Genomic DNA, 15,000 nt, shown 5'->3' on the forward strand with positions numbered 1-15,000 from the left:
CCTGACGCCTCTGCACACATGTTGACAACAAAGTTTACACAAGACGATCACTGACTGTATATGAAGACGATCAGTGACTGTGTATGAAGACGATCAGTGACTGTGTATGAAGACGATCAGTGACTGTATATAAAGACGATCACTGACTGTATATAAAGACGATCACTGACTGTATATAAAGACGATCAGTGACTGTATATAAAGAAGATCAGTGACTGTATATAGAGACGATCAGTGACTGTATATAAAGACGATCAGTGACTGTATATAAAGACGATCAGAGACTGTATATAAAGAAGATCAGTGACTGTATATAGAGACGATCAGTGACTGTATATAAAGACGATCAGTGACTGTATATGAAGACGATCAGTGACTGTATATAAAGACGATCAGCGACTGTATATAAAGACGATCAGTGACTGTATATAAAGACGATCAGAGACTGTATATAAAGACGATCACTGACTGTATATGAAGACGATCAGTGACTGCATATAAAGACGATCAGTGACTGTATATAAAGACGATCAGTGACTGTATATAAAGATGATCAGTGACTTTATATAAAGATGATCACTGACTGTATATGTTTCCCAGTGGCCACCATTGTAGCTGGTTTCATCTTCTTTCTGAGTTTCTGAGCAGTGAATTAAAACCTTTTCCTTCTTCGCTCCACAGAAACATGGTTCCCTCGAATCTGATTGAAGCCACGTTTCAGCAGGTAAAAGCAGCAGCTGAGACCAAAACCTTTTCATCGCTGTTCGGTTTCCTCCAGTGACAAACTTGTGTTTCCTCAGTACAAAACAGACCTGATCCCCATCCTCAAAGTCCCGACCAGAACCATCCAGCCCAACTTCGTCTACGTCGTCCCCGACGAGACTGACCCTCGAGGTAGGACGGTGTACCTGGAGCTGACTCCGCCCCCGGAGATCATGTACAAGACGAGTCCTGGCAGCAGCCAACAGATGAACGTCCTGGGCATCGTCATCTTCTCCGCCACCATGGGTGAGTCGTTCAAAACGGTTTTATCTGAAGAACAGAAATGTGACGGACGAGAAACTCTCTGATCTTCAGAACATTCAAACCTCTTCAGGAGATAATGATGTGAGTACGAACTGTGTTGCTGCAGGTCTGTTGCTGGGCAGGATGGGAGAGCGAGGAGCTCCGCTGGTCAACGTCTGTCAGTGCATCAACGAGTGCGTCATGAAGATCATCAACGCTGCCGTTTGGTGAGCTGATCTGACTGGACAGCACCGGATCACATGATAAATCTAGTAGAACGTGCAGAGTCTTGTCACAGTGCAGGGGAACAAGATGGAGGCGCCACATGCAGACAAAAGGCCAGAGGTGACCCTCCATGATCTTGTCCTCTGTCCTCTCAGGTACTTTCCTTTCGGGATCATCTTCCTGGTGGCCGGGAAGATCCTGGACATGCAGGACCCGAGCACGCTGGGGAAGAAGCTGGGCTGGTACGGCCTCACCGTCCTCGCCGGCCTCTTCGTCCACGGACTCGTCCTGCTCCCTCTGTTCTACTTCATCCTCACCGGGAAGAACCCCTTCTCGTACATCCGCGGGCTGCTGCAGGCCATGGTCATCGCCCTGGCCACCTCCTCCAGGTGAGAGTCCAGGACCGTCCTGCTTTCACCTGCCGCTCTGCACATTGGGTCAGGTTTTTTATTCCACTGCCGTCTGTCCTCAGCTCTGCCACGCTGCCCATCACCATGAAGTGTTTGTTGGAGAACTGCCACGTCGACCGACAGATCGCCCGCTTCGTCCTTCCTGTCGGAGCCACCATCAACATGGACGGCACGGCGCTGTACGAGGCTGTGGCTGCCATCTTCATCGCTCAGGTCAACGACTACGAGCTGGACTTTGGTCAGCTGGTCACCATCAGGTAAACCAACAGTGAGAAGTCTTTGAATACGAATAACTCTTTATTTAAATCCATCATCTAACCTCACACACAGTTTCACCTGCTGATGAAGAAGATGCAAAATGATCGATAACGTTTCCAGGTCCAGGTCAGAGTCGAAGCAAAACTGGAATCACTCATTAACAAGACACCACCAACGTCTGTGATCCAGTTGATCCTGAACAGCCGGTGGTAGTTGATGGACACATGGAGCTGGAAACACAAACATTTAACTGGTTGTGAAAACTGCAACGAGGGATCTAAAAGTTTCGGAATCAATGTTTAAACGTGATATTGACATATTTACTTAAAAAGTGCAACAATTTTGAGAGAAAAATTCAGACTTGGTTAATAAAGATCTCACAATAGTTAACATGATTTTCTCAAATGGAAAAGAAACTTATCTAAAAGGCAAAACACAATGTGTGCATGTTCATAATCATAACCTCCTGCGGCAAGTGTCTCACAAGGGACAACTTTTATCTGAGTAGTAAACTTCTGACTTCTGTTCATCCTGAGCAGTGATCTGTAGTGTAGCATATGCAGATGATACAGTGCTTTATGTACTCGACTGTACAGAAATGTCCTCCTGTCCCACTGATTATCGTTGACATCAGGAGAATCTCACAGAGATTATTTTCTCTCAAGTTTAAATATTTTCAAATGAATCTCCGACAGAGCAAAAACTCATCATCTCACCCGTTGTCCTCACAGCATCACCGCTACAGCTGCTAGCATCGGCGCAGCAGGGATTCCACAGGCAGGGCTGGTTACCATGGTGATCGTACTGACATCAGTGGGATTACCGCCAGATGACATCACACTCATCGTGGCCATTGATTGGATCCTGTACGTAGCAGCACTTATTTTGAATTACAATGCACATTGTTGTCCTGAGCTGTCGTGGTCTCACGGTGTCTCTTTGTCTCTTCTGTGTCTGCAGAGACAGATTCCGGACCATGATCAACGTCCTCGGTGACGCCCTGGCGGCAGGAATCATTGCTCACCTCTGTCGGAAAGATTTCCCTCTCAGCGAAACCGGAAAGGTAAAAACACCATCCTGAAACCACGCTTAGATCTGACGGTCACTCGTGGACATGTTGAGATGGACAACGTCCCAAAATAAAAGAGAGACTAACATAGTAACAAGTAACGAGTAGTTTCTGTGCTTAAAACTGTGAAAAACTAAAAAAGGTTGTAGGAAAATGTTAATTATCCCATGATTCTGCTAATTCTGCTGCCTCAGCTGTAGCTGTTATCTGTTAGCTCAGACAGCAGAATTAGCTGTTAGCTCAAACGATTGGCCTTCCTTAGCATGAGAGTTATAACATGTTATTACCTGAGGTTTGTGTAAAACAGTTCGAACAACGGCCACTGTGTGGCACTAACCTGTGTTTTACGTGTGTTCTGTCGCCAGCCTGTACCGTCGTACGGCACACAGACTCCTCACGCTCAAAACTCCCACAGCGTCGATGTGCCGATGACGGAGATCCACACACACAAAGACTGTATGTTCGAGGGCGAGGGCGACCCGGCGGGCGAGCGCCACGCCCACACCGTCTACTACAACATCTGTCAGGTGTGACGGGAGCCGACGGAGCAGCTCGACACGCCGACGAGTCCGGGAGAGTCCGGTCACATCTCACAGTGCCAAGTGAACGGGAGTGATGAAGAGCGACAGACGTCGACGAGCAGCTGGTGAAAGGAAGCGTGGTCGGAACAGAGCCACTGAGGTCACAGAGCGTAGGAGGTCAAATGACATCACTTTAATCTAAACTCCCCGTCGACACTAACTACCAACCAATCTCAGTTTAAGATTGTAGATCTCAGAAATCCTACAGCGTCTCTGGTTGATGGACAGATGAGGATCATGGGAACACAACTCCATCCCGGGACCTTTGGGTTCATCGTACCCACGATAGTTGATCTTGTTCAGATGGTTCAGATTAGTTTGCTTCTGCGCCTGCAAAGATGTAACCTTTGTTCTGCGTTGTCCCGGTAACGACGTAGCTGAGATTTACCGTCCGTTCTCGGCCCCAGGTTCACTGATGGTGAAGTGACAGAAATAACTTTCTCACCTGTGTCTCCGTCCTCCCTGAGGATTAAGAATAACTTTATGATACTCCAAACAGACAAACCGGTGTCGTAAACTCGGCCTCCGGTCGGGGGCCAGAACTCAACTGGGTGTATCTGGGGCCAAAGTCCAAGTTTGGCCCCAGGTGAGTTTTGGGCCACGAGACCTGAGGGGAAACCGGTGCAGTGCATGTCGGACTCTGTACGTACATCGGGGGATATATGCTTGTTCCGCTCGTTCCACACGATGACAACCTTCAACTCAGATGTTCGTTAGGAGCTTGAAGAAGAACCGCTGCGTTCTTGTGAAAAAAGGATCGTCCTGGACGCCAACCCAGATTTGATCTCTTTGGACGGGACACGTCGTTCAGACCTCGCCAGGGAAAAAGACGTCTGGACTAACGTGAAGAAGATTCTTGGGAGCGGTGCAAAGAGATCAGATAGATGGTTGTTGGAAAAACTTGTTTTCCCATTTGCAGAGTTGGATTTACTTTCAGTTTAGGACCTGATACCGATGGATAATACCCAGCCGAGCCCGGGCCTGTACGTTTGACCCAATCCTGCTCCTGATCCAGAGTTTTTCTTCATTCAGACTTTAATGCCCGAACACGTTCCGTCCAGCAACACAAACCAAAGCCATCACCTGATGTTTGACCAGGCATATACCGAAGGACCGAACTCTATCGTGTTGCCGTTTGTTCTGAACTCAGGTGCTTCCACTGGTCTGGACGGTGATTGGCCAGTGCTCACGGACTCCGCCCAATCTGACCGCTGAATGAATCAAGTGCTCTTCATCTCACAGACTCGACCTTCTTCTTCTTCTTCTGGCTCGTTTGTATTTGACAGCATGCTGGCATGCGTTACAACCGACTTCATGTGAAGTCAACGTGCTTTATCTTCTTCTTCTTCTTGTTTTGAAGTGACTGATGAAAGGGAACCAAAGTTCTGTAGGAATTGTGGGATTTTTACCAATGTCAGATGCAGCTAATGTGAACAGAAGCTAGTTTGTGTTTAGGTTAATCTGATTTCCTTTCTGGGTTCACGAATGAACGGATCATGAACGGATCAAACAAACTGACACCAGCTGAGATACGAAGATGTTCAAGTGAAAATTAATATAGATCAGATATTTTCATGTTTTTTGAAGACGTAGACTTGCCTTAATTTTACCGCCGACATTTTAAAAACCTCAACGTTCGTCTGCCAATGCAACACGTCACCCCGACGACCTGCAACATTTTCAACTTTCACCGAAGCAGGTTTCCTCAAACTGCATCATCTGAATCACGTGTTTTTTAAATATGAAATATGCATGTGTTTTTGGACTTTGTGTGATTTGTGCTTATTTGTATTTGGTAACTTAATAAACCTCATGGGTCTAAACCACAGACTGAACGAAAAGATAAATAATAATAATGATCCTGAATATTTATTTAGATTTAGATAATAAAGATCTTTATTAACAGTCGATAGACTCAATAAAGATGGACGTAGTTGAGCGGTGGCTCCACCCCTCGCAGCGAGGGAGGAGCAGTGCGGAGTGGAGGGGCCGGGGTGAAGGTTGGACCATGTTCTGGATATAGGAAGAACCTGAGCCATTAGCAGCTCGGTACCAGTGCCCTGAATCGGATTCGAGCCTCCACCGGGAGCCAGTGCAGAATCAAAGGTAATGTTGGTGTAGTGGTTACAGATTGTTGTGGGTTTGCGTCCCGGTTCGAACCAACCAGGGCCTTTCTGTGTGGAGTTTGCAAGTTCTCCAAGTGTCTACGTGGGTTCTCTCCAGGTTCTCTCCAGGTTCTCTGCATGTTCTCTCCATGTTCTCTCCATGTTCTCTCCAGGTTCTCTCCAGGTTATCTCCAGGTTTCTCCAGGCTCTCTCCATGTTCTCTCCAGGCTCTCTCCAGGTTCTCTCCATGTTCTCTCCAGGTTCTATGCATGTTCTCTGCATGTTCTCTCCAGGTTCTCTCCAGGCTCTCTCCATGTTCTCTCCAGGCTCTCTCCAGGTTCTCTCCATGTTCTCTCCAGGTTCTCTCCAGGTTCTCTGCAGGCTCTCTCCAGGTTCTCTCCAGGTTCTCTCCAGGCTCTCTCCAGGCTCTCTCCAGGTTCTCTCCAGGTTCTCTCCAGGTTCTCTCCAGGTTCTCTCCATGTTCTCTCCAGGCTCTCTCCATGTTCTCTCCAGGTTCTCTCCATGTTCTCTCCATGTTCTCTCCAGGTTCTCTCCAGGCTCTCTCCATGTTCTCTCCATGTTCTCTCCAGGTTCTCTCCAGGCTCTCTCCATGCTCTCTCCATGTTCTCTCCATGCTCTCTCCAGGTTCTCTCAATATTCTCTCCAGGCTCTCTCCATGCTCTCTCCATGTTCTCTCCATGTTCTCTCTAGGCTCTCTCCATGCTCTCTCCATGTTCTCTCCATGTTCTCTCAAGGCTCTCTCCATGTTCTCTCCATGTTCTCTCTAGGCTCTCTCCAGGTTCTCTCCAGGTTCTCTCCAGGCTCTCTCCATGTTCTCTCCAGGTTCTCTCCAGGTTCTCTCCATGTTCTCTCCATGCTCTCTCCATGTTCTCTCCCGATTCTCTCCATGTTCTCTCCAGGCTCTCTCCATGCTCTCTCCAGGCTCTCTCCAGGTTCTCTCCAGGTTCTCTCCATGTTCTCTCCAGGCTCTCTCCATGTTCTCTCCAGATTCTCTCCATGTTCTCTCCAGGCTCTCTCCATGCTCTCTCCAGGTTCTCTCAATGTTCTCTCTAGGTTCTCTCCATGTTCTGCGACTTCCTCCCACAGTCTAGACACATGCCCACCGTTGTTATGTTCACTGGAGAATATGTGAATGTGACAGTGATTGATTGTCTGTCCCTGTCACACGTTGGCGACCTGTCCAGGACCCCCCCCCCCCCCCCAGCCCCCCGGTGGTGACCCTTAAGGATGAAGCTTTAAAGATGATTGATGGATGTTGGACTACAGAGTGACATCATCTCTGCAGTGTTGTCCTGCTGCTGCTATTAATAACCCCGTCACAGCTCGGCAGCCATTAATCCAATAAAGCGAACGTGAGGCTGCACGGGACTGAAGCCCAGCGACAACACGCAGCCACAGGTGGCTCAGCTGTTAATCCCCCACCTCAGATTAACATCACAAACACTTAGTGAGGAGGAGCGTCGGGGTTCTACTTCAGTCACCTTTACCAGTGAGTCAGAACCAGGAAGTGACTGACACATACAGAGAAGCTGTAAATTAGCAGGATTACTGGATGAATCTGTGGAGTGCAATTCACCTTGCAGCCTCTAGGAGTCGCCAGCAGAACGACAGACAGTCATGAGACCAACAGCCACAGTGGAGGTTTTATTGGTTTAAGGAAGGAACGAGGATTCAACAAACAGAGAGAGAATCACAACATCCGAAGGCGAAGAACATGGAGAAACAATGAATACGCTTCTGAACATGAAAATCAAAGCACCGGACGAGATCGTTCTGTTCATGACTTCAGTTCACTGAACTGTCTTTAACCACAGGTTAGAACCTGTAAAACAGGGCTTATGACATGTACTGCAGCCGGACACCAGGGGGCAGGGCTTATGACCTGTACTGCAGCCAGGCATCAGGGGGCGTGGCTTATGACCTGTACTGCAGCCAGACACCTGGGGGCGTGGCTTATGACCTGAACTTCAGCCGGACACCAGGGGGCGAGCATGAGGATTTGGCTCCAGTTTAGAGGAGCTGTCATGTCGTCCATCTTTATTCACAGTCTGTGGTCTGAGCCCGGTGAACTGTATAAACAACCTGCAGTGAGCGACTGAGGAATAAATACATGAAGCTTGATTATAGAAAATACTTAAAATTCATCCTCAACTCACAGCTTCTTGTGATATAAAAATAAATCTGTTTCGATGATTCATGACGGTGATGAATATTCTAAGGAACCAGTGAAAGAGCTGTTCAGTTCTGATGAGAGAAGATTTGACCTGAGGTAGAAGTTCTGTGAATTTAAAATGTGACGAGCGCTGCTCTGTTTGATCGACGTTCACGTCTCGTCGTTGGAGATTTTTATGATCCGTCTCCATGACGACTCACAAGTCGATATCATTCGTCGTCGAAGTTTGCAAACGCAGGATACCAGAGACTGTCCTTCCTCTCCAACCTGCTTCTCTCTGCGCTTTCTGTCGTCTGCCGTCGGACTTTCTTTATCCAGGACGTCTGAGCCGCGGCCAGACTGATCATGAGGACCTGCCGGAGGAAACAGGGACAGATCAGAAGCAAGACATGTCTGACCGAACACAACTCGTGAGGTGTCTGGTTTCACTGCTGCCTCCCTCCGGAACCATTTCAATAAGACTCCAGAACCTTTATTGTGAAAAAACAACAGAGATGAGAGACAAGCTCCTAACAAGATCAACACTGGATGTTGTTTCCTGGTCTGAGGATAAACCTTCGTATGGAAGAGGGTTAGTGTCAGACATGAGAAGAAAAGGAAGTTTTTTTTCTTCGTGCATTTCATGAATAAAATGTCGAGAAAAGAGTCAAACAAAGTTAGAGGAAGATGATTTTAGCACAATCTCTTTAAAGAGCTGATGCTGATCATCACTCTGTGTCAATGTGCCAACATTAAGAACAGTCATGAACGATAGTAGTAAAAATTCAACTAAAAATCTTGACATTTCATGTTTATTGTCGAAATGCAAAACGGAAATAATCCTCCTCTTCTCGTTGTTTCTTATGTCTGACATCGTCGCTCTGCTGTTCCTTCACTTCTGACCTGTGACAGTTTTTAAAATCTCCGTCACTACAGGACGTGACAACCTCCTCAGAGCTGCAGCTTCAGGCTGAAGAGCTGTGGATCGTGTACAGTCACACTGTACCGACAGTCACCTCCTTCACTGTTTGGTAACACTGATGCATCATGAGCTCCACCCAACACGACTGTGAGGAAATCAGAAACAAGCCCCTGCAGCAGAACGATGAGGAAGCAGCAGTCAGAGACCGGGCGTCACCTCGAGCAGCAGCAGGCCGCCCGTCAGACCGGCCACCAGCAGCAGGTTGTTCTTCGCCCACCGCACGGTTTTCTCCAGACATCCAACGATGAAGACGTCTTGAGCCGCCGGACGCTCGTCCAACTGCTGCATCCCATAACCGCACATGGTGTTCAGCACCGTCTGCAGGAGGAGGAAAGATCCGAGACGTGAGATCACCTCCTGTCTATCGTCTCATGGAAACATTTCTTGAGCTGCTGTCTAGTAATCTAGTGCCACCTTCAGGCAAGTTTTTTTATATTTCTTCTGCACAAGAAATATTAAAAAGCGGTAGAGTTCGTCAGAGAAACTCAGAGACAGAACTTAGTTTTCTTATGTTGTGTTTGACTTGGAAATACTTTTATTCATTGAAAGTTACGTTATTCTGCTCGAGCAAGAGATAATAAAGTTTTGGAGCTGTCGCCTGCAATGTTCAGTGTTTTTGCTTCACTAGTAACAGGGCCTCAGAATATCTCAATCTTGTTCTTCAGAGGATGAACCCTTTAGACACCCCGAACTCTCCTCTGGCGCCCTCCACTGGACAACGTTGACATGTTTAGTTCCACGAATGTTCAAACCCTTAAGAACAGACGAATCATCAGGAAGATGTTTGTTCAGACTGTTGTTGTAATGAACAGAAGCTAACTCTTGGTTCTCACGTCTGAGGAAACGTGAGTTTTATATCAACGCTTACGCAGATGACACCACATTGTTCATTAATGTATCACTGATGATATAAAACATGGGTCTGGTCTGTTGATAATGAAATAATAGTTATTTGCAGCCCTATTGATGATCACACGACGGCCTGTTTGACTCCAGGAAAATAAATGTCCCATCACAGACCTGTAGGGGAGCACCGCGCCCCGTCAGGTGTCGTCCTCACCTGGTTCTGCAGGTGAACGCAGCAGGAGAAGGGAACGCCACAGGCCTCCAGACTGGGGTTGGTTTCTGAACACTCAAAGTAGATGTTCTGGGACCAGTCCCTGTGGCCGTCGACGCCACAGCAATGAAACTGCAAAGACGACAGTCTGTGAGTGGGAGAGCTTTAACTGACGCTGACTCTCAGTCCGTCAGGACACTAATCAACATCCGTCACCTTCTTCTGGACGAAGTCGATGGCATTTTCCAGGTCCCAGTCCTCCCTGTATCGGACGATGGCCTTCATCATCAGCCTCTCCGTCCTCTCCATCACCTGAAACACAGGCTGAGTTCAGTCGGCAGGACCTGACGTCTCCACAGGTTCCAGCAGTGGAAGATGCGTTTGAAGTTTCTCGTTGAACTTTTTTAGTCAAAGTGTGAATGCAGGACTTTAACTTGTATAACGTGACGTTACCATGTCAGTGAAGAGATATCCCACGACTCCAGCAGCGATCTGCAGCAGAAGGACGACCACCAGTATCCCCAGGAACTACAGGAGCCAACAGCGTCTCGTTACAGCAGAAAGAACTCAGAAATACTTTCATCCACAAGAACGAGAGTAAATACATCAACCTGCAACACGAGAGTTCTCATCTACTGAACACGTGATAGACTCTGGTGATGTTTAAATGACTCAGGATCAGAGATCTGATCAGAGATCAGTCACAGGAGAAACTTCCAGCGATCAGGATTTGAACTTGTGATGGACGACGTCATACCGTCCTCAGCAGACAGGGGGCGTTACGCAGCGCCCCGCAACATCCGAGGAACGTCATGAGGAACATCACCGAGCCAACGACGATCAGCAGAAGAGCTGGATCGAACGTCAGAGTGTCGACCACATCTACACACAGACACACACACACACACACACAGACACACACAGATAGACACACACACACACACACACACAGGTAAATTCTTCAGTCAAACGTAAACAGACAATTAAAGTTGAGACATGTCAGATTAACTTGTGATTCACCCTCAGGAATGTTATCAGCAGGGCTTTGTTTTCATAAAACACACACACACACACACACACACACTCAGCGTGTGAAGCTCAGACGCTGATATGAACAGAACCTTGTCGTCCTGCTAGGTTTATAAGTCATAGTTTTTATTTCAATTCAACTTTTTAATTTGATTTGCATTTCACTGACTCACAACACACACGATCTGGAGGCTCTTTACATGTCTGAGGTGGAGAACGACTTCCTGACATTTACAATGTGGAGGATCATCAGATCATGTTAACAGGTTTAACTACAGATTTGATCATTAGCTAAGATTAGACAACAGCTAGCGTTAGCATCAAACCACCTCCTAGCTAACTTTACTGTTTGACGTGAAGTGAAATGATGGGTCGTTTTGATTCTGGACATATCAAACGCCTCTGGGACACATTATTTAGGCCTGGAGGTTAAATGAACTGGAGCGTGTAAGCTAAATGCTAAATGCTAAATGCTAAATGTTTAATCCAAATATTTTGACCTGGATCAGCAGGACGACGTGGTTCTGTTGATAAGCGGCACGTCAGAGGAAAATGGCCGCCATTTGAATATAAAATATTAAACCAAAGCTCCTGAAACTTTTATGGATTTAACTGAGTTTATCTTGCTCAGTGTCGCTGTGGAGTTTAAATCCATATTTCAGATATTAATTTGTGTTCTTCTTCTTCTTCCCTGACTTTCTGGCCCGTTGCAGCATGTCTTGGTACGCCATCTGTAGGTCAGTGGAATACTGTCTGTGGCAGGAAGTTAACAGTACACTTATGTGTACAACAGAGAGAAGCTTCCCTTGATTCCTGTTGAGATCAAATCACTGTCATAGTTTTTGTCCGACCTTTCTCCTTGGCTATCTTCGCGTAGATCCCCACGGCGATGAGGACGGCGCTCACGACCTGCAGACACATGGTGAACAAAGAGAAACGTTGAGTTCCGTTGCTTAAACCTGAGACTGCACCTGAAAAGTGAAGGAAATAAAGTGTTCGGACCAGAACTTCCTGGTCCCGGACCTCCGATGACCCTGTGCAGTGAGGAGCGTCTGGACGGACACTCACCCAGAAGACGTAGCAGCACACGAACAGCGTGTACTTGATGCCTCGGTATCCTCTCATCTCCTCCAGCAGAGAGTCGCTCAGGCCGACTGCAGGAAGACGTGTGGGATCTGTTGAGGCGACGGCAGGAGGACGTGTGTCGGCCTGCAGGACACATTCCTCGCCGGAGGTTCAGCCCCTCACGGGTCCAGGCCTCAGCTTCACACCTGCTGCTCCAACAAGGAAACGTCCTCAGATTCAAGTCCGTCAGCGCCTCCTGCAGGCTTCAGCGCTCATCACAGGTTTGTCCTGAGGCCGATGTTGGAGGAAATATCATGGAGAGAAGAACTGAAGACCCCCGGAGGTCCTCGGTCCCCGAAGGTCCCCGGAGGTCCTCGGAGGTCCTCGGTCCCCGGTCCCCGGAGGTCATCGGAGGTCCCTGGTCCCTGGAGGTCATCGGAGGTCCCCGGTCCCCGGAGGTCATCGGAGGTCCCCGGTCCCCGGTCCCCGGAGGTCCTCGGAGCTCCCCGGTCCCTGGAGGTCATCGGAGGTCCCCGGTCCCCGGAGGTCATTGGAGGTCCCCGGTCCCCGGTCCCCGGAGGTCATCGGAGGTCCCCGGTCCCCGGTCCCCGGAGGTCATCGGAGGTCCCCGGTCCCCGGTCCCCGGAGGTCCCCGGAGGTCATCGGAGGTCCCCGGTCCCCGGTCCCCGGAGGTCATCGGAGGTCCCCGGTCCCCGGTCCCCGGAGGTCATCGGAGGTCCCCGGTCCCCGGTCCCCGGAGGTCCCCGGAGGTCATCGGAGGTCCCCGGTCCCCGGTCCCCGGAGGTCCTCGGAGCTCCCCGGTCCCCGGAGGTCATCGGAGGTCCTTGGAGGTCCCCGGTCCCCGGAGGTCCTCCTCCCTCGGCCTGGACACCACTCGGTTCCACTGTGAGACTCATGTAGACCACAGGTTCCCTCAGAGTCTAGACACTGGTACTGGAGCTGAGGGGGCTGCTGCGCCCCCTACAGACACAGGACTGTAATTGCAAGGCACAAGTTTACTAAATTAAATCCATTAATAAACTTTCAAATCAAATCTAATGAATATTGCATCCCGCCCTGTATTTAATATTAATATAATGATGTAAACTCTCTCTCCCAGCTCGTCCATATCAGACTGACGTCCAGAGTCCAAGTCTTTAATCTTCTGGTCCTGCTGATCCAGCACTTTCTCTCCTCCCCCCTCCCCCCTCCTCACTCCTCCCCCCTCCTCACTCCTCCTCCCCCCTCCTCACTCCTCCCTCCTCCCCCCTTACTCCTCCCCCCTCACTCCTCCCTCACTCCCTCCTCCCCCTTACTCCTCCCCCCTCACTCCTCCCTCCTCCCCCCTTACTCCTCCCCCTCACTCCTCCCTCACTCCCTCCTCCCCCTCATTCCTGCCTCACTCCCTCCCCCCCCTCCCCCCTCACTCCTCCCTCCTCCTTCCTCCCCCCTCACTCCTCCCTCCTCCCTCCTCCCCCCTCCCTCACTAAAGCATGTTCAGGCTGTGGGAGGATTACACACCAGGTTGGTTCGTGTCCTCCTCCTCCTCTTCCTCCCCCCTCCTCCAGGTCCAGGCTGTGGGAGGATTACACTCTGTGTTGTCTCTCCACACCGGCAGCTTCCTCTGACCCATCGGTTGGTTGAGGACCTGGTTGAGGACCTGGTTGAGGACCTGGTGAGGACCTGGTTGAGGACCTGGTTGAGGACCTGGTAAGGACCTTGTGAGGACCTGGTGAGGACCTGGTGAGGACCTGGTTGAGGACCTGGTTGAGGACCATGGGTTTCCTCTCGTCCGTCCGAGACCGAGCTGAGAAGTTCCTGAACGAGAAGAACGTGGTGACAGATTTCCTGGGGAAGTTGGAGGAGAAGACAGGAATAAAGAAGAAGATCATCGCAGCAGGTACGTGAGCTTTGTTCTCCGTGTTGTTTCGGCTCAGGAGGAACTGGTTCTGGTCGATTCTGTCGGTTCTGTTTGTGTTCGGGACGTTTGTATCTGCCTGCTGTTGCATGTCAATGGAAAACTGAAGAGGATTCAGTTAATCCTCCCGTTGACACGAGGCCACACGGCAGCGACACAGTCTCTGTGAACCTGGACCTGGACCCTGGACCTGGACCTGGACCCTGACCTGGACCTGGACCCTGACCTGGGCCCTAGACCCTGGACCTGGACCTGGACCCTGGACCTGGACCCTGACCTGGACCTGGACCCTGACCTGGACCCTAGACCCTAGACCTGGACCTGGACCCTGGACCTGGACCCTGACCTGGACCTGGACCCTGACCTGGACCCTGGACCCTGGACCTGGACCTGGACCCTGGACCTGGACCCTGACCTGGACCTGGACCCTGGACCTGGACCCTGGACCTGGACCCTGACCTGGACCTGGACCCTGACCTGGACCTGGACCCTGGACCTGGACCCTGACCTGGACCTGGACCCTGACCTGGACCTGGACCCGGACCTGGACCCTGACCTGGACCTGGACCCTGACCTGGACCTGGACCTGGACCTGGACCAGTTCATGTTCTGGAACTTTCCTGGCTCAGAATCTGAGTTCCTGTGTTTCAGGTTCACGTTTAAATTCTGCGATAATCAACATGTACGTTCACCTCTGGAGCTTCTCAGCCTTTTTAGGTCAACGTTGGCCTGTCTAATTAATATGTGATGAGCCTCTCTTCTGATTGGCCGACGTCCAGGCCAACCACCTCCTCTGTTCACCGTGTGTCTGTCCACCGGAGCGAGGAGCTTCTGTCTCATCGGTACCCGCAGAGACGCCGGTCACCGGCTGCTCCCTCTCTCGTGACGTTCTGTTGTTCTTTTCTCACCTGTCCAATCAAAAGACGATTGGAGGCCAGGCTCATTAATATACGGAGGTGATGATGAGGTGATTTTAATGACGTGGCAGCATATGAGGCTGATTCACGTACGCACACTTGTAGGTGATCTGTGATGTATAAAGGGAGAACAGGCACAGGTTTCATGAATGAGAGCCCTGATCCCTCCAGTGGGTTCTGGTTCTGACCCGGGTTCTCCAGAGGAG

The 15,000-nt window shown here is 49.8% G+C and overlaps 3 protein-coding genes across 11 annotated transcripts in view; 2 read left to right on the forward strand and 1 right to left on the reverse strand.

Moving 5' to 3' along the window:
- slc1a8a (solute carrier family 1 member 8a) overlaps nt 1–5,378 on the forward strand; it is a 9,565-nt gene extending 4,187 nt beyond the window's left edge. Inside the window, exons 4-11 of the mRNA XM_035647369.2 lie at nt 682–724; nt 801–1,008; nt 1,133–1,232; nt 1,386–1,619; nt 1,703–1,897; nt 2,630–2,764; nt 2,859–2,961; nt 3,333–5,378. Of these exons, the coding sequence (XP_035503262.2) occupies nt 682–724; nt 801–1,008; nt 1,133–1,232; nt 1,386–1,619; nt 1,703–1,897; nt 2,630–2,764; nt 2,859–2,961; nt 3,333–3,500 (1,186 nt within the window). The 3' untranslated portion in view covers nt 3,501–5,378. The remainder of the gene's footprint in view (nt 1–681; nt 725–800; nt 1,009–1,132; nt 1,233–1,385; nt 1,620–1,702; nt 1,898–2,629; nt 2,765–2,858; nt 2,962–3,332) is intronic.
- A 1,927-nt stretch (nt 5,379–7,305) lies between these two features.
- Nucleotides 7,306–12,363, reverse strand: zgc:113223 (uncharacterized protein LOC541424 homolog). 2 transcript variants are annotated; one of them, XM_035647384.2, is made up of 8 exons: nt 11,963–12,363; nt 11,746–11,803; nt 10,623–10,747; nt 10,319–10,393; nt 10,082–10,177; nt 9,869–9,997; nt 8,965–9,126; nt 7,306–8,200 (listed from the first exon to the last, which is right to left on the reverse strand). In XM_035647384.2, exons 1-8 carry the CDS (start codon nt 12,017–12,019, stop codon nt 8,057–8,059), a joined length of 846 nt encoding a protein of 281 aa, XP_035503277.2. In that variant the 5' UTR covers nt 12,020–12,363; the 3' UTR covers nt 7,306–8,056. The 2 variants fall into 2 exon arrangements, with proteins under 2 accessions (XP_035503277.2, XP_035503276.2); XM_035647383.2 differs by having other exon boundaries at nt 11,897–12,363.
- Nucleotides 12,364–13,470: 1,107 nt separating this feature from the next.
- Nucleotides 13,471–15,000, forward strand: part of reep6 (receptor accessory protein 6) — a 7,829-nt gene continuing 6,299 nt past the window's right edge. For 4 of the 8 annotated variants that reach the window (XM_035647378.2, XM_035647379.2, XM_035647376.2 and 1 more), the window contains exon 1: nt 13,473–13,859. In XM_035647378.2, coding sequence (XP_035503271.1) covers nt 13,736–13,859 — 124 coding nt within the window. In that variant the 5' untranslated portion in view covers nt 13,473–13,735. Of the gene's footprint in view, nt 13,860–15,000 lie in introns of all 8 variants that reach the window. The other 4 variants (XR_004795617.2, XR_004795620.2, XR_004795619.2 and 1 more) reach the window with 2 other exon arrangements.

The sequence above is a fragment of the Scophthalmus maximus genome, chromosome 13 (genome assembly GCF_022379125.1).
Source record: "Scophthalmus maximus strain ysfricsl-2021 chromosome 13, ASM2237912v1, whole genome shotgun sequence".
Taxonomy (NCBI): Eukaryota; Metazoa; Chordata; class Actinopteri; order Pleuronectiformes; family Scophthalmidae; genus Scophthalmus; species Scophthalmus maximus.

Coding starts and splice junctions, on each gene's coding strand:
- zgc:113223 (XM_035647383.2), bottom strand. CDS start 12,019: ATGAGAGGATACCGAGGCATCAAGTACACGCTGTTCGTGTGCTGCTAC. Junction 11,804..11,896: donor TCCGGGACCAGGAAGTTCTG/GTCCGAACACTT, acceptor ATGTGTCTGCAG/GTCGTGAGCGCCGTCCTCAT. Junction 9,127..9,868: donor GCGTTCACCTGCAGAACCAG/GTGAGGACGACA, acceptor CTCCTCCTGCAG/ACGGTGCTGAACACCATGTG.